The sequence below is a fragment of the Piliocolobus tephrosceles genome, chromosome 13, assembly GCF_002776525.5.
Source record: "Piliocolobus tephrosceles isolate RC106 chromosome 13, ASM277652v3, whole genome shotgun sequence".
NCBI classification, from domain to species: domain Eukaryota; kingdom Metazoa; phylum Chordata; class Mammalia; order Primates; family Cercopithecidae; genus Piliocolobus; species Piliocolobus tephrosceles.
Window position 1 is genome coordinate 114184255 of NC_045446.1, and position 21552 is coordinate 114205806.

The 21552-nt window shown below is 37.7% G+C and overlaps 1 protein-coding gene across 2 annotated transcripts in view; it reads left to right on the forward strand.

Annotated features, from left to right (window-relative positions):
* Positions 1 to 21552, forward strand: part of CCDC15 (coiled-coil domain containing 15) — a 93614-nt gene that overhangs the window by 21352 nt on the left and 50710 nt on the right. The window contains exons 5-11 of one of the 2 annotated variants that reach the window (XM_023208548.1): positions 1133 to 1246; positions 3509 to 3577; positions 12810 to 12956; positions 13198 to 14025; positions 17251 to 17373; positions 18385 to 18492; positions 18994 to 19068. In XM_023208548.1, coding sequence (XP_023064316.1) covers positions 1133 to 1246; positions 3509 to 3577; positions 12810 to 12956; positions 13198 to 14025; positions 17251 to 17373; positions 18385 to 18492; positions 18994 to 19068 — 1464 coding nt within the window. The remainder of the gene's footprint in view (positions 1 to 1132; positions 1247 to 3508; positions 3578 to 12809; positions 12957 to 13197; positions 14026 to 17250; positions 17374 to 18384; positions 18493 to 18993; positions 19069 to 21552) is intronic. The other variant, XM_023208549.1, reaches the window with a different exon arrangement.

The following is a 21552-nucleotide window of genomic DNA, read 5'->3' on the forward strand; positions in this document are numbered from 1 at the left end:
TTTATTTATTTATTTATTTTTGAGATGGACTCTCTCTGTCACACAGGCTGGAGTGCAGTGGCATGTTCTCATCTCACTGCAGCCTCTGCCTCCTGGGTTCAAGCAATTCTCTTGCCTCAGCCTCCTGAGTAGCTGGGATTACAGGTGCGCACCACCACGCCTGGCTAATTTTTGTATTTTTAGTAGAGATGGGGTTTCACCACATTGGCCAGGCTAGTCTCGGTCTTGAACTCCTGACCTCAGGTGATCCGACTGCCTCGGCCTCCCAAAGTGCTAGGATTACAGGTGTGAGCTACTGTGCCCGGCCTACAGTGCTTATCTTAAAAATGATATATATTTTATTTCTTTGTTTCCCTAATGAGATATTCTTTGCAAATTTGTGAGATATAAAATAGGCTGTGCCTCTCTGAAAAATAAATAAAAATAGCTGCATACTGAAATTACTAGAGATAAGGAATGAATACGAAATTAACATTTAATATTAGTAGTCATTTATTAGATGTTACTTAAAGTAGTTGAAACAAATTGGTTCTTTTGAGATGTTTGAATTTATGTTCTAAGTTAGTTTAGGAAGGCTTCTTGGAGGAAGAGGAAGGGAGATTCAAGAAAAGACTTTAAATAGCTATATATAGTCTTCAAATGTTGAGGGTGGAGAAGGGAGTCATGTAAATTGGGGATAAAAGGACTTTAAGGAAACTAGGAATAGAGTCTCCTAGCAAGCAGTGATGAAAGCAATTAAGCATATATGGAGCACTTGAAGAAATAACTCTTTATTGAAAAAGGTGGATAGAAGGTAAGGAATGTGTCTGGTCAGTGATCTCCAAGTGTATTAATTCAGACTTCAGGTTCCCATATTTTTGTGTACATGCTTTATATAAAGTATACATAATTTCTTAAAGAACTGTTTGAGTAACCACCCTTAAACCAAGTTACGAAGTACAATCTCTAGAATAATGACAATAATATTGTACCACACTATCAGCAGATCAAAGTCTCCTTTGCAAGTAATCTTTTTGTCTTAGATCTGGCATTTTTTTAATAATAGGGACCTGTTTTCCTGTTGGCACACTTGGCGCATTTGGTATTAAAACTTACCCTGCTTTTGTTTGCTTTTTTCCCCTTTCCCTGGCAGCTTAGTCAAACTGTGAAACAGGCACGTAACCGGCTAGCATCCTTTAAAACTGTGAGTAAAAAAAAGGGATCAGTGTTTCCAGATGATGGAAGGAAAAGCTTTCCCACTCGAGAGGTAAATTAATTTCTAATACATGATTTAAAAAAAAACAGATAAAAAATACAGATAAAGATTTACTTATATCTCAGCATAATTTAGAACTGTAAAATAATTGGAAATAGCCTTAAATACCCAATAGTAGGGGATGCTTGAGTAAATTGTGACATATCCATATGCAGTCTTTCTAAAAATATAATTTTCAAAGAATATCTGAAGATAAGGGAAAGTGTCTGTGATATAAAGTTAAGAAAAAAGTTGGATTTGAAATTAAGAATTATATGATCCTAATGAAAATATATGTATATATATTCAACAAATACTTACGGAATGTCTGTGATTGCCAGCATTGTTCTAGAAATAGGACTTATAGTGGTGAAAAGACAGACAAAGATCCCTCAAGGAGTTTCTGTGCTGCTAGGGAAGCATATAATCAACAAGCAAATAAATATAGAATGTAATTTCAAGTGATAAGTGCTATGAAGAGAAATGCAGCAAAATAAAAAGATGGAAAGAGTTCCATGTGCATAGACAAAAGCCTAGGTAGAAATGGCACAGAGGTTAATACTGATTATTTCTGGGTAGTAGTATTACAGGTGATTTTCTTCTGTTTTTTATTTTTAAAAATTGTCATAAAGTATGTTACTTTCTAATCAGGAAAAAAATTGATACTATTAATTTTTAAAAAGAAAAATTCTTTTGATTCAAAACTTAAGTGAGAGTGTAGAGCTAGGCTTAGGAGGATATTTAAGTCTGCACTTACAAAATGACATTGTTTTGGTGCCTACCTCAGAATTCACAAATTTGGATCCTAAATTTATGTGTTTTCCTGTGTGTACTTAGTTTTGGCATTAATTTCAATGTTTGATAGGCAGCATCTGGTAAAATAGACCATTAATTTATTTTTTAATTATTTTTTTGCCATCATCAACTGCCTCATTTAGTTCTTTCCCAGTTTTACTTCCTAATTAGTATACTCTTATATATTTCCTGGAATATACATATAATATAGAAATATATGTGACATATATGTTTTATATATATATAATTTTTGTTTTTTTTTTCTGTATCTTGACACAACCATCAAAAATGTTTGTCTCGTATGTGTTGGCAATTGGTTGAATACTAAACTGTTACGTTTTTCTCTTTAATTATAACTAAGGAATTTATAGTTAAGTTTAAAAAACAAGTGGGCATGGATATGTGTCCACATATGGCAGCACATCCCACATGCGTTCAGTATGGTTGTCTTTTTCTGGCATTGCCTCATGGCTCCCCAGATAGAGTTTCTTTTGTACCTAAATTATTTTCAGATGTTGGTTTCATGACAGTTTTCATACCTATTGTGGTTTTGTAGTACAATAGTTTGGGCCATTAGACTGACTCCAGGGTACTGTAAGATGAGGTGATTAGACACTTTCTACTAAATCAAAAAAAAACCAAACAGTTATCAGATCTTAGAGATGGATATTTATATTGTTTGGAAACATGCTCAGACCTTTCAACTGGTGTTTTTCCAGAAGGTGTACTATATTCACAGTTCTGACTGAAATAATTATCCAGTAGACAGGAGGATTAAGTCTGAGATAACATCTTTGTATAAACCAGTTTTATACGTCAGAGGTGCCATTTAAGTATAATTCATTATTGTTATGGTGATAATGATGAGTTCAGGCTACCTACTTGCTTCCAAGGAATGCATATATGTTTTTCAGGTAAAAATATGAAAAACAAATCTACTCAATACAATTGGGAATGATCTAAGAAATTGGGGAAATTTTTCTTATTACTTGTATCAAGTCTTTCCCTCAAATCTCAACAATTTTCTACCCTCTTAGTTGTGTGAAGTGGGAATTTGCAAGTCAGAAAGAACAATCTATGATTGGGTTGAACCCTGGTTTTATTTCCTTGTTAGTTTTAGTGGCACTAGAATCTATCTGGTTGTTATTGATCCGGATTTGGACATACAAGTAAAACACATGCTTGCTTGTACTCTGTCAGGTCGCCAAGACTAAAATCCTGAGTCTTCTGAAATTGTTACTGGCTAGAATAGGTGCCAGTTGTCATTTATAAAGTTATTATATTCTCCTGTTTCATTCCATATGTTTTTATATGTGACTGCTTTGTTTGTACAGATGAAGTAGAACTCATGTTTTTTCCCTTTGTTGACTACCGAAACCTACTAATTTTAGATCTTTCACAGAAACACAACTTAGTCTTATGAATATGTTCCTTCCTCTAGACCTATTTATATTTGTAGTAATTTTTTTTTTTTTCCAGAAAGTGCTTTCTAGGAAACCAGCATCCACTGGGATAAATACAGGAATAAGAGGAGAGTTGCCCATTAAGGTCCATCAAGGTCTTTTAGCTGCTGTACCTTACCAGAATTATATGGAAAATCAGGGAAATATAAAAAGTAGAGGGGAAAGATACTGGCTTATTAGAACTATCCACAGCTAACTAAGGATAGGATAAAGGATTAAGATATCCAGTATTTTTTTAATGGACTTTATTGAGATATAATTCATATATTATACAATTCACCCATTTAAAGCAATTGATTTTTAGTACACACAGTTTGCACAGCGTTGTGCAGCTGTTACCACAATCTAATTTAGAGCATTTTATTTTTAATTTTTAAATTAATTTTTAAAAATAACTTTTAGGTTGAAAGGTACATGTGTAGATTTGTTATATGGGTACATTGCATGTTGCAGCGGTTTGGTGTACTGATTACTTTGTCACGTGACATTACCTAATAGGTGGTTTTCCCATCCTCACCTTCCTTTCACCCTCCATCCTCAAGTACGCCCTGGTGTCTGTTGTTTCCTTCTTTGTGTTCATATGTACTGAATGTTTAGCTCCCACTTATAAGTTAGAACATGTGGTATTTTGGTGTTCTGTACATGAATTAGTTTGCTTACGATAATGGCCTCTGGTTTCATCCATGTTGCTGCAAAAGACATGATCTCATTCATTTTTATGGCTGCATAGTATTCCATGGTGTATATGTACCACATTTTCTTTATCTAGTATACTGTTGATAGGCGTTTAGGTTAATTCTGTGTCTTTGCTATTGTTAATAGTGCTGCAGTGAACATACGTGTGCATGTATCTTTAAGGCAGAGCAATTTATATTCCTCTGGATATATACCAGATAATGGGATTGTTGGGCTGAATGCTAATTCTGTTTTAAGTTCTTTGAAAAATCACCAAACTGCTTTCCACAATGGCTGAACTAATTTACATTTCCCCTTAGTGGTGTATAAGCTTTCCTTTTTATCCACAACCTTGCCAGCATCTGTAATCTTTTGGCTTTTTCTGACTGATGTGAGATGTTATCTTGTGATTTTGATTTGCATTTCTCTAATGATTAGTGGTGATGAGCATTTTTTCACATGCATTGGCCATCTGTATGTCTTCTTTTGAGTGTCTGTTAATATCCTTTTTCCTCTTGTATGGAGTTGTTTTTTGCTTGTAGATTTGTTTAATTCCTTGTAGATTCTGGATATCAGACCTTTCTTTGATGCATATTTTCTCCCATTCTGTAGGTTGTCTGTTTACTCTGTTGATGGTTGCTTTTGCTGTGCAGAAGCTTTAGTTTAATTAGATCCCCTGTGTCATTTTTTTTTTATTGCAGTTGCTTTTGACATCTTCATCATGAAATCTTTGCCTGTTTCTCTGTCCAGATTGATATTTCCTATGTTATTTTCTAGTGTTTTTTACGCTTTTAGGTTTTACGTTTAAGTCTTTAATTCATCCTGAGTTGATTTTTATATATGGTGTAAGGAATGAGTCCAGTTTCAATCTTCTGCATATAGCTAGCCAAATATATCCCAGCACCACTGAATTGGGAGTCCTTTCCCCATTGCTTGTTTTTGTCAGTTTTGTTGATGATCAGATTGTTGTAGGTGTGCAGCATTATTTCTGGGCTCTCTATCTGTTCCATTGGTCCATGTATCTGTTTTTGTACTGATACCATGTTGTTTTGGTTACTGTAGCCTTGTAGCGTAGTTTGAAGTAGGATAATGTGATTCCTCCAGGTTTGTTCTTTTTCTTAGAATTGCCTTGGCGATTCAGGCTCTTTTTTGTTTTCATATGAATTTTTAGATAGTTTTTTTCTAATTTTGTGAAGAATGTCATTGGTAGTTTGATAGGAATAGCATTGAATCTGTATGCTGCTGTGGACAGTATGGCCATTTTAACGATATTGATTCTTTTTATCCATGAGCATGGAATGTTTTTCCATTTGTTTGTGTCATCTCTGATTTCTTTTAGCATTGTTTTTAAATTGTTATTGTAGAAGTCTTTCACCTCCTTAGTTAGCTGTATTCCTAGGTATTTTATTCTTTTGTGGCTATTGTGAATGGGATTGCATACTTGATTGGGCTCTTAGCTTGGATATTGTTGGTGTATAGGAATGCTACTGATTTTGTATCCTGAAACTGCTGAAGTTGTTTATCAGATCAAGGAGCTTTGGGGAGAAACTATGGGGATTTCTAGGTATAGAATCATATCTTCTGCAAACAGGGATAGTTTGACTTCCTGTCTTCCTAGTTGAATGTCATTTTTTTTTTTTTCTCTCTTGCCTGATTGCTCTGGCTAGGACTTCTAGTACTATGTTAAATAGGAATGGTGACAGAGGACATCTTTGTCTTGTTCTGGTTTTCAAGGGGAATGCTTCCAGTTTTGCCTATTCAGTATGATGTTGGCTCTGGGTTTTTGTTACAGATCGCTATTATTATTTTGAAGTATATTCCTTCAGTGCCTTATTTGTTGAGGGTTTTTACCATGAAAGGATGTTGAATGTTATTGAAAGCCTTTTCTGCATCTGTTGAGATCATCCTGTGGTTTTTGTTTTTAGTTCTGTTTATGTGGTGAATCACAGTTAATGATTTGTGTATGTTGAACCAACCTTGCATCCCAGGGATAGCTTTATTATGGTGGATTAGCTTTTTGATGCACTGCTGGATTTGGTTTGCTAGTGTTTTGTTGAGGATTTTTGCATCTATGTTTATCAAGAATATTGGCCTGAAGATTTTTTGTTGTTGTTGTTGTTGTGTGTCTGCCAGGTTTTGGCATCAGGATGATGCTGGCCTTGTAGAATAAGTTACGGAGGAGTTCCTCCTCCTCAGTCTTTTGGAATAGTTTCAGTAGAAATGGTACCAGTTCTTCTTTATAACATCTGGTAGAATTCAGCTATGAATGTGTCCGGTCCTAGCCTTTTTCTGGTTGGTAGGTTTTTATTACTAATTCCTTTTAAAAACTTGTCATTGGTCTAGTCAGGGATTCAGTGTTTTCCTGATTCAATCTTGGGAGGTTGTATGTTTCCAGATATTTATCCATTTCTTCCAGATTTTCTAGCTTGTGTGTATAGAGGTGTTCATCATAGTCTCTGAGGGGTTTTTTTGTATATCTGTGGGGCCAGTGGTAATGTCCCTGGTGTCATTTCTGATTGTGTTTACTTGGGTATTCTCTCTCTTTTTCATTAGTATAGCTAGTGCTCTATCTTATTACTTCTTTCAAAGGACCAGTTCCTGGATTAATTGATTTCTTGTGTGTTTTTTGTTTCTCAGTTTTTATCAGTTCAGCTCTGATTTTGGTTATTTCATGTCTTCTACTAGCTTTGGAGTTGGTTTGCTCTTGTTTCTCTAGTTCTAGTTTGATGTTAGGTTGTTAATTTGAGACTTTTTGATATGGGTGTTTAAAACTATAAACTTCCCTCTTAACACTGCTTTGGCTGTGTCCCACAGATGGTATGGTATGTTGTATCTTTTTCCTCATTAGTTTCAAAGAATTTCTTGATTTCTGCCTTAATTTCATTATTTACCTGGAAGCCATTCAGGAGCAGGTTGTTTAATTTCCATGTAACTGTATGGTTTTGAGTGATTTTCTTAGCATTGATTCCTATTTTTATTGCATTGTGATCTGAAAGTGTGGTTGGTTTGATTTTTTTGTTTGTTTGTTTGTTTGTTTTTTGAATATGCCGAGGATTGTTTTATGGCTGATTGTGTAGTTGATTTTAGAGTATGTGCCATGTGCAGATGAGAAGAATGTATATTCTGTTACTTTGGGGTGGAGAGTTTTGTAGATACCTATAAGGTCCATTTGGTCAAGTGTTGTGCTCAGGTCCTGAATATCTTTGTTAAACAGATTTCTGCCTCAATGATCTCTTTTTCTTTTGGAGATGGAGTCTTGCTTTGTCACCCAGGTTGGAGTGTAGTGGCATGATCTTGGCTCACTGAAACCTCCACCTCCTGAGTTCAAGCGATTCTCCTGCCTCAGCCTCCTAAGTAGTTGGGACTACAGGCACCCACTACCATGCCTGGCTAATTTTTGTATTTTTAGTAGAGATGGGGTTTTACCATATTGGCCAGGCTGGCCTTGAACTCAGTGATCTCTTTAATACTGTCAGGGGGCTGTTGAAATCTCCCACTGTTATTGTGTGGTTATCTCAGTCTCTCTCTCTTTTTTTTTTTTTTTTTTGAGACAGGGTCTCACTCTGTCGTCCAGGCAGGAGTGCAGTGGCATGATCTCAGCTTACTGTAGTCTCCGCCTCCTGGGTTCAAGTGATACTCCCACGTCAGCCACGTGAGTAGCTGGGACTACAGATGCACACCATCATGCCTGGCTAATTTTTGTATTCTTTGGTAGAGATGGGGTTTCTCCATGTTGGCCAGTCTGGTTTTGAACTCCTCCTCTCAAACGATCTGCCCACCTTGGCTTCCCAGAGTGCTGGGATTACAGGCGTGAGCTATCACACCTGGCCTGAGTCTCTTCATAGGTTTCTAAGAACTTGCTTTATGAATCTGGTTGCACTTGTGTTGGGTGCATATGTATCTAGGATAGTTAAGTCTTCTTGTTCAATTGAGCTTTTTACTGTTATGTAATACCCTTCTTTGTCTTTTTTTAAATTGTTTTTTGTTCAAAGTCTGTTTTGTCTGAAATTAGAATAGCAACCCCTGCTTTTTGATGGTTTCCATTTGCTTGGTAGATTTTTCTCCATCGCTTAACTTTGAGCCTATCTGTGTCGTTTCATGTGAGATGAGTCTCTTGAAGACAGCATACCATTGGGGTTTGCTTCTTTACCCAACTTGCCACTCTGTGCCTTTTAATGGGGCATTTAGTCCATTTATATTCAAAGTTAGTATTTGGTGTGTGCAGATTTGATCCTGTCATCATGTTGTTAGCTAGTTATACAGACTTGTTTATGTGGTTGCTTTTTAGTATCACCGGTCTATGTACTTAAGTGTGTTTTTGTAGTGGCCAGTAATAGTCTTTCCTTTCCATATTTAGCACTTTCTGCAGCACCTCTTGTAAGGCAGGTCTGATGGTAATGAATTCCCTTAGCATTTGGTTGTCTGAAAAAGATCTTATTTCTTCTTCACTTATGAAGCTTAGTTTGGCTGGATGTGAAATTCTTAGTTGTAAATTCTCTTCTTTAAGAATGCTGAATGTAGGCCCCCAATCTCTTCTGGCTTTTAGGGTTTCTGCCAACAGATTTGCTATTAACCTGATGGGATTCTCTTTATGGATGACCTGCCTCTTCTCCCTGGCTGCCTTTAACATTTTTTCTTTTATTTCGACCTCGGAGAATCTCATAACTGTGTGTTTGGGGGATGGTCTTCTTCTTGTGTAGTATTTCGCAGGGTTTCTCTGCATTTCCTGAATTTGAACGTTGGCCTCTCTAGCCAGGTTGGACAAATTTCATGGATAATATGAAAATATGAATACATTTTGTAAGTTGCTTGGTTTCTTTCCGTCTCAGGGATGCCAGTGAGTCATAGATTTTGTCTTTTTATATATTTCCATATTTCTTGGAGGTTTTGTTTATTCTTCTTTATTCTTTTTTCTTTATTTTTGTCTCACTGAGTTATTTTGGAGAGCCAGTCTTTGAGCTCTGAGGTTCTTTCCTCAGCTTGGTAATTCTGTAATTAATACTTACTACTGCATTATGAAATTCTCGTAGTGTGGTTTTTCAGCTCTATCAGATCAGTTTGCTTCTTATAATGGCCGTTTTGTCTATCAGCTTCTGTATCGTTTTATTGTAATACTTAGAGTCCTTGGACTGGGTTTTGACTTTCTCCTGAATGTTGATATTTTTGTTCCTATCTATGTTCTGAATTCTGTTCCTGTTATTTCAACCATTTCAGACTAGTTAAGAATTATTGTTGGGGAACTAGTGCAGTCATTTGGAGGTAAGAAGACATTCTGGCTTTTTGAGTTCTTGCACTGGTTCTTATGTTTGTGGACTGTGTTGTTCCTTCAGTCTCTGAAGTTGCTGTCCTTTGGATTTTTTAAAAAATCCTCTTTGATGTCCTTGGGGGTTTGATTCTGGTATAAAGTGCAGTCAGTTGACTGGCTTCATTTCTGGAAGATTTTAGGGGCCAGGACTCAGCTCATGACTCTTGGACTGTGTGCTTTAACTCTGGGGGACTGGTATTGGCCCTGGCTTTGTTCTCTGGCCCCTTAAGGTTAGGAACCTGCCACAATGGAGGAGCTAAGGTGTTCCCAGGCTGCTGGTCATAACACACTGATGGATGGTGCCAGCCAAAATACTTTTTTGGGTGGTGGCAGTGGGATTCATGCTTGTTTTTATGTGCTAGCAGCAGTGGCAGCATGGCAGGGTGCATGCCATGGTAGGATGCTGGCAGATGCAGGGGTGCTGGCCTCCTTGTAGGCATTTGCAGTCGTGGTGGTTGCAGTGCTGCACCAGAGGATGGAGCAGTGGGGGTGGGGCCGACCGGCGTCATTGTGCATGTTCACTGTGGTGGCAGTGTCAGCATGTCATGGGCTGCTTGCAGGCATGGGGCTGGTGCCCTCCATGTAGGCATTCATATGCAGCAGTGACTGTGCAGGGCAGGAGACGAGTGGGGCTACTCGTCTCCTTGCATGCCTTCGCATTGGCAGTAGCGACACACCATTGCAGGCAGTGTGCGCTCACATTGGCAGCAGTGGCATGGTGGGGTGCATGCACACTGGTGGGGAAGGGGAGGCGAGGTCTGCCTGCACACACATGTGAGCAAAATGATGTAGGAGTTGCTGTGGGTGAGTGCATGCTGGAAAAGTGGCATGAGGGAGGACGCAGTGGGGGAAGGGCACAGGTAGGCTCATGCTGGTTGGTGTGGTCTGCTGTGATGGTCAGGCACGGTCTGCCAGCACAGGAGCTATTATGTGGGCCTTAGGGAGGCACCCTGGTGGGCATCTGAGGTTGCACTGCAAGCAAGTGCAACCAGGCTGGTGCCCTGGGAGAGGCTGGTAGATGGGTGCACTCATGTAAAACTGGCCCTGTCTCACAAACAAGATTGCCCTGCACTGTTCACGTCCGACAGTTCCTCTATGGCTAATGTCTCCTAGGGGAACAAATTGGGCCGTGGGGGATGGGCAGCCTGACCACGCCCCACTACAGATACTCCTGTGCCAAATCCTCTAGGCTTTGTACTGGCTGGAATTCTATCCCACCACCTCTCTAAGCAGCAATCCCTGATAGCACAAGTGTCAGTAGGGGTTGTGGGGTCTCCTGCTGCCAGGATTCCAGAGGTCTGTGGCATAAGCAGGTCGCTCCTCACTTGTTCAGTTCATCCCTTCCTCAGGAGCCATTGGGGGCCAGGGACGAGTCCTGCCGCACGGTAGCCCCATTCAAGGTTCCCAGCTTCCTCCCCTTTTGGACCAGTACCTGTGTCTTCCCTCTGTTCACTCTTAATGCCTTCCCTCCAAAGATCTGCTAGGAGTGTACCATCTTCCTAATGTTCCAATGTCTCAGTAGCAGATGTTCCTCCTGGCTGCTTCTAGCCAGCTATCTTGCCTTTGGGATTTACTCTAGAGCATTTTCTTCTCTCCTAAGAGAAACCCTGTACCTCATTCTCTCCTTGCCCTTAACTCAGTCCTAGGCAACTACTGATCCACTTTTTGTCTGTATAGGTTTACCTATTCTGGACATTTTGTATGAAAGGTATTATATGATATATTGTCTTTTGTGACTGTTTTTTTCTCTTTGCATAATGTTTTAAAGTTCATCCACATTGTAGTGGATGTATCAGTACTTCATTCTTTTTATTGCTGAATAATTTATTGTATAGATGTACCACATTTGGTTTATCTGTTTATCAGTTGGTAGACTTTGGGGTTCTTTTCACTTCTTGGTGTTTGTGAATTATGAATGATTGTGTATGAGCAGTTGTGTACACATTTTTGTGTGGACATTCATTTCTAGGAGTGAAATTGCTATATCATGTAGTAATTCCATGTTTAACATTTCAAAGAACCGCTAAACAGTTTTCCACCAGCAATATGTGAGGGTTCCGATTTCTCTGTATCCTCTCCAACACTTATTATTGTCCTTCTCTTCTGTTATATCTATCCTAGTAGGTGTGAGTTGGTATCTCACTGTACTTTTGATTTGTAGTATATTTTCTGGATGACTCATGATCTTCAGTATCTCTTCATATGCTTGTTGCCCAGTTGTATAACTCTCGTGGATAAAACGTCTATGCATGTGCTTTGCCCATTTTAAAAATTGGGTTGTCTTTTTATTATCAAATTGTTAAGTGTTTATATATAAATTTATACATAAAATATATATAAAATATATATATTCTGGATACAAGTTCCTTATCAGATAGTTGTTTTGCAAATATTTTCTCCCATTCTATAGACTGTTATCTTACTTGATTAATAGTATTGCTTATGGCACAACATTTTAAAATTAGTCACTTCTTTTTTTCTTAATGTTTCTTGTGCTTTTGATGAATTATCTAATAATAATTGTTTATCTTAAGATCATGAAGATTTACTCCTATGTGTTCTTATAAGAATTTTATAATTTTTAGCTCTTGATTTTAGGTCTGTGATCCATTTTGAGTTAATTTTTATGTATGCTGTAAATAAGTGGTTCATCTTCATTCTTTTGAATATAGGTATCTAGTTGTCTCAGCATCACGTGTTGAAAAGACTATTCTTTCCTCTTTGAATTTTCTTGGTACTCTTGTCAAAAATCAACTGACTATAAATTTGAGGGTTTATTTCTGAACTTTCAGTTCTGTTCCATTGTTCTGTATGTGTCAGTATTACAATGTCTTGATTCCTATAACTTTTGTGGTAACTTTTGAAATTGGGAGGAATGAGACCCTTATCTTTGTTCTTCTTTTTCAAGAAGGTGTTTTGCTACTGTGCGTCCCTTGCATTTCCATGTGAATTTTATGATTAACTTATTAATTTCTGCCAAGGAAAAGCCAAGTGACATTTTGATAGGGAGTGTTGTAAATTTGAGAAATATGACCATCTTACCAATCTTTACTCTTGATCCATAAACATGTTATGTCTTTCCATTTATTTTGATCAACTGTCATTTCTTTCAATTATCTTTTTAGTTTTCATTATACAATCCTACACTGTAAACATTTTATAACATTTGAACATTTGACTATGCTGACCTACTAAAATTATAGTAGCAGTGACCTGAAGCCTAGAATTTTATTGCAATCACATTGTTTATGTCTGTAATAGCTACATTGTGTGTGTGTGTGTGTGTGTGTGTGTGTGTGTGTGTGTGTGTGCACGTTTTCATTGTTTTTTTCTTTAGGAACTTGACGATGAGGAACCTGACTATGAGGAATCTTCATCTCTTGTAACTGATGAGAAAGCAAAAGAAGATTTGTTTGGGAGAGACCAGCAAGACCAGCAGGATATCCTTTCTGAAGATAAGAACAAACCTTTCAGCAGAGTTCAGGTAAAGCAACAAGAAATTAAATTAACTGTGATTTGGACTAGGTATTGCCAGTAATGTTGTACTGATTTAGGATTGTAGATTTAGCTTTTGTTAAGTTGGACAAAGATTATAATTTCACATTTTATTCTAGTAATTTGCTTCATTGCCATATCATTTTGAGATTATTTTAGGAATCTTTTGGAAAACCTAGAGTATTGCTACTAACTCACATTCTGTATTTGGTGTTTATGTTCACTTTTAGAAAGTAAAATTCAAAAATCCATTATTTGTTCTGATAGAAGAGGAAGAACAAAAGCAGATACATTTTGAGGGCCTTCAGGATATTCTTCCAGAAGCTCAGGATTATTTTCCAGAAGCCCAAGGTGATTTGCTGGAAACCCAGGGTGATTTGACAGAAATCCAGAGTGTTGAGCCAGATACCGAGGCTGTTGAGCTGAAGGTTCAGATTACTGAGCTAGAAGGCCAGGCCACTGAGCCAGAAGGCCAGCCTATTAAGACAGAAACTCAGGGTATTATGCTGAAAGCCCAGAGTATTGAGCTAGAAGAAAGGAGTATTGTGTTGGAAACTCAGGATTTTCTACCCCCAAATCAGGCTTTTCCAACTAAAAACCAGGATGTTTTATTCAAAGACCACTGTGTTCTCCCTAAAGACCAGAATATTCTACTCAAATACCAGGACCAGGATTTCCTACCCACAGACCAACATGTTCTCCCCAAAGACCAAGATATTCTACCTAAATATCAAGACCAGGATTTTCTACCTAAAGACCAGGATTTTTTATGTAGAGACCGGCATGTTCTCCCTAAAGACTGGAATATTCTACCCAAACGTCAGGACCAGGATTTTCTACCCAGAGACCAAGGTGTTCTCCCCAAGGACCAAAATATTCTACCCATATGTCAGGACCAGGATTTTCTACCCAGAGACCGAGATTATCTTCCCAAAGACCAAAATATTCTACTCATATGTCAGGACCGGGATTTTCTCCCCAGAGACCTGCATGTTCTCTCCAACGACCAGAATATTCTATCCAAATGTCAGGACCAAGATTTTCTACCAAAATATCAGGTAAAATAGAGTGGAAAGGAGACACAAGAAGAAGAAATAAGTTACTTAGGGTTTTGAGGAGGGATTTATAAGGACTACAAGTATAACTTGGAGATATTGTGGGTTCAGTTCCAGGCCATTGCAATAAAGCAAATATTGGAATAAAGTAAGTCACACAAATTTCTTGGCTTCCCATTACGTATAAAAGTTATGTTTATATTATACTGTAGTCTGTTAGTGTGCAATAGTGTAATGCCTAAAAAAAGTACATACCTTAATTTAAAAATACTTTATTGCTAAAAAAAAGCTTACAATTATCTGAGTCTTCGGCAAGCCATAATCTTTTTGCTGCTGAAGGATCTTGGCTCAATGTTGATATCTGCTGACTAATCAGGGTGGTGTTTACTGATGTTTGGGGTGGCTGTGGAAGTTACTTAAGACAATAATGAAGTTTGCCACATCATTTGACTCTTCCTTTCACGAAATATTTCTCTGTAGCATGTGATAATGTTTGATAGCATTTGATCCACAGCACAACTTCTTTCAGAATTGGAATCAATTCCCTCAAACCCTGCCACTACTTTATCACCTAAGTCTGTGTAACATTCTAAACCTTTGTTGTCATTTTAACAATGTTCACAGTAGATTCCATCTTAAGAAAACACTTTCTTTGCTCATCATAAGAAGTAACTCCTCATCCATTTAAGTTTGAACATGAGATTGCAGCAATTCATTCACATCTTCAGGCTCCACTTCTAATTCTAGTTCTCTTGCTGTTTCTACCACATTACAATTACTTCCTTCACTGAAGTCTTGAATGCCTCAAAGTTCATAAGTTCAAATCAACTTCTTCCAAACTCCTGTTAAAGTTGATATTTTGACCTCCTCCCATGATTCATGAATGTTCTCAATGGCATTAAGAATGGTGAACCCTTTCCAAAGGGTATCAACTTACGTTGTCCATATCTATCAGAGGAATCGCTGTCTGTGACAGATATGGCCTTAAGAAATGTATTTTATAAAAAACAAGACTTGAAAGTCAAAATTATTTCTTGATCCACCTACAGAATGGATTTTCAATGCAGGCATGAAAAAACAACATTAATTTCCTTGTAGATCTTCATCAGAGCTCTTGGGTGACTAGGTGCATTGTCAATGAGCAGTTTAAAAGGCATCTTTTTTTTTTTTTGAAACAGTTGGTTTCAACAGTAAGTGTAAAATATTCTGTAAAACATGCTGTAAACAGACGTGCTGTCATCTTGGTTTTGTTATTCCCTTCACAAAGCACAAGAAAAGTAGATTTAGTACCATTCTTAAGGGCCCTAGGACTTTTGGAATGGTAAATGAGCATTGGCTTCAACTTAAAGTCACCAGCTGCATTAGCCACTAATGAGAGAGTCAGCCTGTCCTTTGAAACTTTGAAGCCAGACATTGATTTTTTCTTTCTAGCTGTGAAACTCCTAGTCATCTTTTTCCACTATAAGGCTGTTTTGTCTGCACTGAAAATCTGTTGTCCAGTGTAGCCACTTTCATCAGTGATCTTAGCTAGATCTTCTGGATAACTTGTGTAGCCTCTCATCAGCACTTGTTGCTTTACCTTGTGCTTTCATGTTATAGAGACACCTTATTTCCTTAAACCTCATGAACCAACCTCTGCTAACTTCCAACTTTTCTTCTGTAGTTTTTTCACTTCTCTCAACCTTCATAATATTGAAGAGAGTTAGGGCCTTGCTCTGGATCAGGCTTTGACTTAAGGAGATGTTGTGGCTGGTTTGATCTATCCATACCGCTAAAACATTTTCCATGTCAGCAATAAGGCTTTCTTACTTACCATGTATTCACTGGAGTAGATTTTAATTTCATTCGAGAACTTTTCCTTTGCATTCAAAACAGGGCTATTCGGTACAAGAGGCCTAGCCTTCGGACTGTCTTGGCTTTCAACAGGCCTACTTCACTAAGCTTAATAATTTCTAGCTGTTGCTTTAAAGTGGGAGACATGTGGTTCTTTCTTTTACTTGAACACTTAGAGGCCATTGTAGGGTTATTAATTGGCCTAGTTTCAATATTGTTGTGTCTCAGTGAATAGGGAGGCGTAAGGAGAGGTAGGGGGGTGGCCCGGTGGTAGAACACTGAGAACACACACATTTATCAGTTAGGTTTGCTGTCTTATATGTGTGTGGTTATGGCGCCCCAAAACAATTAGGATAGTAACATCAAAGATCACCGATCACAGATCACCATACCAGATATAATAATAATGGAAAAGTCTGAAATATTGTGAGAATTTCCAAAATGTGACACAGAGACATTACGCGAGCACATGCTGTTGGAAAAGTGACGCCAGTGGATTGACTTGACATATAATTGCCACAGACCTTCAGTTTGTAAAAAACACAGTATCTGCAAAGCATAATAAAACCAGGTATGCTGTATATTGTACCTGATTTGGAGATCCATACTTGGAAAAAATAGTTTCTTGATTGGTTTCTCAAAACTCCAATGCTCTTACTAAGTGTTATAGTATTACCAGCAGCATATTACTCCAAATAAACAATTTGCTGTTTCTTTTCTTTTTCGATCTTTAATTTTTTAAATCAACACTCTACCCAGATTTTATGAACAATTTAACTTTTTATTTTTCATCTTCTTCATTAGGAAAAATATTTCTGGCAACAAGGAAGAAGAAAGAGAGCAACAGGAATTAGATTACTTAGGGTTGTGGTTGGACTTTTGTGCAATGGAGTGTAGTTTTTTGTTTTATTCCATAAGGTGCTCAGTTATGTTCTGATCTTAGTTAACTCCAGAATTCTCACTAAAACCTAAAGTCTTAACCTGTCATTCTTAACTGAACAATTGATATGTTGTGTTTATTCTTTTTTAGAAAGCAGATCTGAAGCAGCCAATATCCATTTTGATAGATAGGAGAGGGAGAGAGGCACTTCCTCTGGATGTCCATCAGGATCTTCTATGCATGCATCATCAGGCCTCCATCAGAGGCAAGGTAGAAAAGAAAAATGACAGAGACCAACAGGAACTGAATTGTTTAGAGTATAGTTTGAAGCTTTCAAAGGTTGTTCTCAGCTAAACTTCAGAATTGGCAAAAAGTATGGGTTTCTCTTTTATTCCATAATGTCTTATATTATCCTGAAAAAAGCTACCCTTTGGCCTTCAATGAAGCCTAGAATATTATTGCTATCATGTTAGTCTTACTAGACAATTTATAGTTTATGATTTTTTCTCTTTTAGAAAGTACACTTTAAGGAGCCATACTCTCATATGACAGATGAGAAAGGGAGAGAAGACTTTTCTCTGGCAGATTATCAGTGTTTGCCTCCCAAATCCCAGGACCAGGATGGCATCAGAAACCAGGTAGAGCAGAATGAAAAAGATATAAACAGGAAGAAAGTACCCAGGTTTTATGCATCCCAACAACTGGTAATTTAGATTGAGGGACTTTGGAGCTAACCTAAGAAAATAGTGGCTTTTTTTGTTTTTTTTTTTGTTTTGTTTTTTGATGGAGTCTTGCTCTGTCACCCAGGCTGGAGTGCAGTGGCACAATCTTGACTCGTTGCAACCTCCGCCTCCTGGATTCAAATGATTCTCCTGCCTCAGCCTCCCGAGTAGCTGGGATTACAGGCACATGCCAGCATGCCCGGCTAATTTTTGTATTTTTAGTAGGGATGGGGTTTCGACATGTTGGCCAGGCGGGTCTAACTGCCGACCTCAGGTGACGTGTCTGCCTCTTCCTCCCAAAGTGCTGTGAGTACAGGCGTGAGCTACTGTCCCTGGCCAGAATATAGTATTTTTTATTCCCACATTAGTGGGAAGATGATCCTAAGTCCTATTAGAACAGAGTAACTGCTTCAGGAGCATAGAGTGTTAAACCCTAAACAATTCAGTTTCTCCTGGTTTCCTCTTTTTTTTTTTTTTTCTCTTCTACTTTGTACTTCAGTGGTACAAATGACCCTCGTCTAGGGAACTATATGAGTCAAAATCAGTTCTGTGATTTCTGAGGCTGATGTATCATGTTCATATCTTATTCCAGAATCAGTTGACTGTTTTAATTTAATAAGATAATTATTCAGCTCTTACCAAAGCTAACAGTATCACTGCAAGCATAATGCCCCTACATGAACAATGTAGGAACTAGAAGATACTTAGGATTTGGTGAGTTCGTCAGACTGTTCTGTCCATGATGGGATTAAGAATTAAGGTCTACATAGTTGAGCTAAAAGTGTAACATTTCCCTCATATCAAAATATATCAGAATATTTTTACCTGGTTTCATTTCTCTGGAGTTTTCACTGATGCTTAGATATTACGATTAGCATTACACAATATTTTTTCTATTGTTCTTTCCTTTAAAACATGTTTCTCAAGCAACCTGCATCTTTTATGAGAGAAGAGAGAGTGAGAGAAGAATTGCCTCTGGACTATCATCAATATGTTGTACCTAAAATCCAGGACCAAGACTCCCCTAGAGAACAGGTAGAACTGAATACAGTAGGAGGACTGTGTACCTTCTAAAAGAGGAACAAGGCTAAATTATATAACATTGAGGCTGAAGCCTGTCAAACTAGCTTGTTTGTGGGATACATAGAATTAAGGCCTCCAGAATTAAGCTAAGAGTATAATGTTTTTGGTTGTTTCAAAATGTGCCAAAGTAATCTGGAATTTGCTTTAAAATACTCCAGGAGAAACGTTGGAGAAGAGACAGATAAAAAAGCAAAATGTTGCTAATTGTTGAATCTGTGTAACTGTTGAATCTTGAGATTCATTATACTTTTTTTTTTTCTACTTTGAGGCATGTTTGGAAATTTTTATGTTGAAAACACACACACACACAACACACACACACACAGCTTTAACTGTGTTCTATTATCCTCATCTAGTGTCATTACTCTGGGATTGTCACTGAAGTCTATAATATTGTCACTAGCCCATCATTTCTGCTTAGACAATCAGTTTTGTATTTTGTTGTTCCTTTAGAACAAGCATATCAAACTACCCTCATCTTTTGAGAAATGGGAGATTGCAAGAGGAAATATTACTGGAGTGCCATTGGTATGTTTCACACAATATTCAAGATCTAGTCTCTCCTAGAGAAGTAGAGCAGAATATATTGAGTAAGTAGCAGAGTGTGAATTGCTTTTTTTTCGGCTGAAGATTGACAGGGCAGTGTAACTGCTTCGGGAATTTAGCATTAAGGTCAGTAATAACGGGCAAAGAATAAAACGTTATTTGTTTTGTGATGTATCACACCATTCTGACCTACTGAAACTACTTCAGTCATCTTCACTGAAGCTTTTACTATTGTCATAGGAATGATGATCCTGCTTGGATAATTTATGTTCAGTGTTTATGTTGTCTTTTAGCACAGGAGCTATGAACAGGCCTCACATGATACGACAGATGAGAGATGGAGAAAGGAGTTACTTCCAGAGTGCCATGGATATATTTTACATGAAATCCGAGATCCAGGCTCTGCCAGAGAGCAGGTAGAGTAGGGTATAGTAAAGAGTAAGCAGCAGAAAGCAAATTAGTTAGAGTTTGAGTTGGGCTTATCATAGTTTCATTACCAAAAAAGATCATGATGATCGTGTTGTTTTTAATATTAACAATAATATTATTAATATTATGAATAACAGTTTACATTGATTGAACACTTACCACAGCCAAAATGGTTTTGGAATTTTATATGAAGTATCTTGATTTTCATAATAACCATAGAAGATAGATACTGTTACTATCATTGGTTTATAGATGACATTTAAGATTGCTTTGCAGGTAGAGTTAAGATCCAGTACGGTGACAAGAAGTAGAATGTCTACTTTTATGCCACAATATATCAGACTATTCTGACTTACTTAGATTACTTCAGGGCTATCACTGAAGCCTACAGTATTATCACTACTGTGATACCACTGCTCACACAATTTGGTAAGTGTTTTTGTATCTTTTAGAGCTTATACTTTAGGCAGCAGCCATCTGTTTGGTCAGCTGAAAGATGGCCAGAGGATTTGCTTCTGGGTGGCCGTTAGCACCTTTCACCCACGCACCAGGAGAGACTTCTGGCAGACGACAGGTAGAGCACACCATAGAGTATGAGCAGTAGAATTTAGACAAGATTGTAGGTACCTACTAAACTGGGAGTGGTCAGGCTGATCAAGAAGCACATTCCTGTTTTATTTCATACAGTGCAAAATGTGTCCCGAGATTATTATCCTAATCCTAAGATTATTTTAGGTCTCTCATTGAAACCTAGGGTATTTTGGGGAGCATTTATTGCCCATTTGAAAAACTATAATTTTATATGTATTTTTATAAAAGGCATATTTCTGATGGCCATTGTCTTTTACAGTGTGAGAGGGGAAGAAATGAGCAGTTCTGAGGGCAGGGGTTATGAGGATCTTCCACCCCATGGCCAGGGCTAGATTGCCGTCAGTAAGCTGATAGAGCATAAGGCAGGAGCACTAAGAAATAAACTAATCAGGTTTGGGCTGGAGCTTGTTAGGTTCCTCTTGCCTAAGGTTTGGGGGCATTGAGTTAAAATCTGTAGTTTTTCAAGAAAATGTTACAATGTCCTGGCCTACTAAGATTTTTCTGTGGCTTAACTGAAGTTTGGTTTTTATCACTGCCTTTTTACCCCTTTCTGCATAATTTTTATTTTCCGATTTTATGTTTTTAAAAACAAAGGCTTACGGCAACCAGCAGTGTTAGGCTGTATGAAAGAGACTGGAGAGAAGTTTTCTTTTGGCCTCTTTAAGAGAGCAGAATTCTAAGGAGGCAAAGAAGCAGAAAATAGAGTTTGGGCTGAGGTTTTCAGGACTGAACTGCAACTCTTGGTGATTTTTAGTTTGGGTCTATAAGGTTGGCCTAAGGGTATGCTGCTGTGTTTTAGTCTACATTGTCATTTATACCTCCTGAGCCCTGCCAGGCTCTTTCCTACCTCCGGTCTTTTGCATATGTTTTTTCCTCTTGTCCGGGTAGTCTTCCCTTTTTCCTTCATAAAGTCGGTCCCTTCTTACCTTCAGGTTTCAGCTTAAATATCACCTCCTTGGAAAAGACTGTCCTTACCACCTTATCAAAAATAGATCTCCTCTTTTCTGTTTTTCTCTATCGTTGCATTCTGTTTTTCTTTATCTTTGCATTCTGTTTGTTTCCTTTTCAGTACAAAACAGTTTGTAGTTAATTATTAGTTTACTTGTTTTCTTATTGTCTAGAGATTTCCCACTAGCCCATAAGCTTTGTGAGAGAGATACCATACCTGTTTTATTTACCATTATATGAACAGCACTTGGCACAGTGGCTGGTACCTAGTAGTCACTCAGTAGATATGTTTTGAATGGATTAGCCAATCAATCAAACATCTATTGAGCACCTTTTAGGTTTTAGCCATTGTTTAAATACTAAATATCAAAGATACAGTTGTGAGCAAGACAAAACACTCAAATTTCAAACAATCTAAAGAAGAGAGACTGATACATAAACATAATTATGAAGCAGCGTAATTAGCAATAGAGGACATATAGGGCATTCACAAAGCAC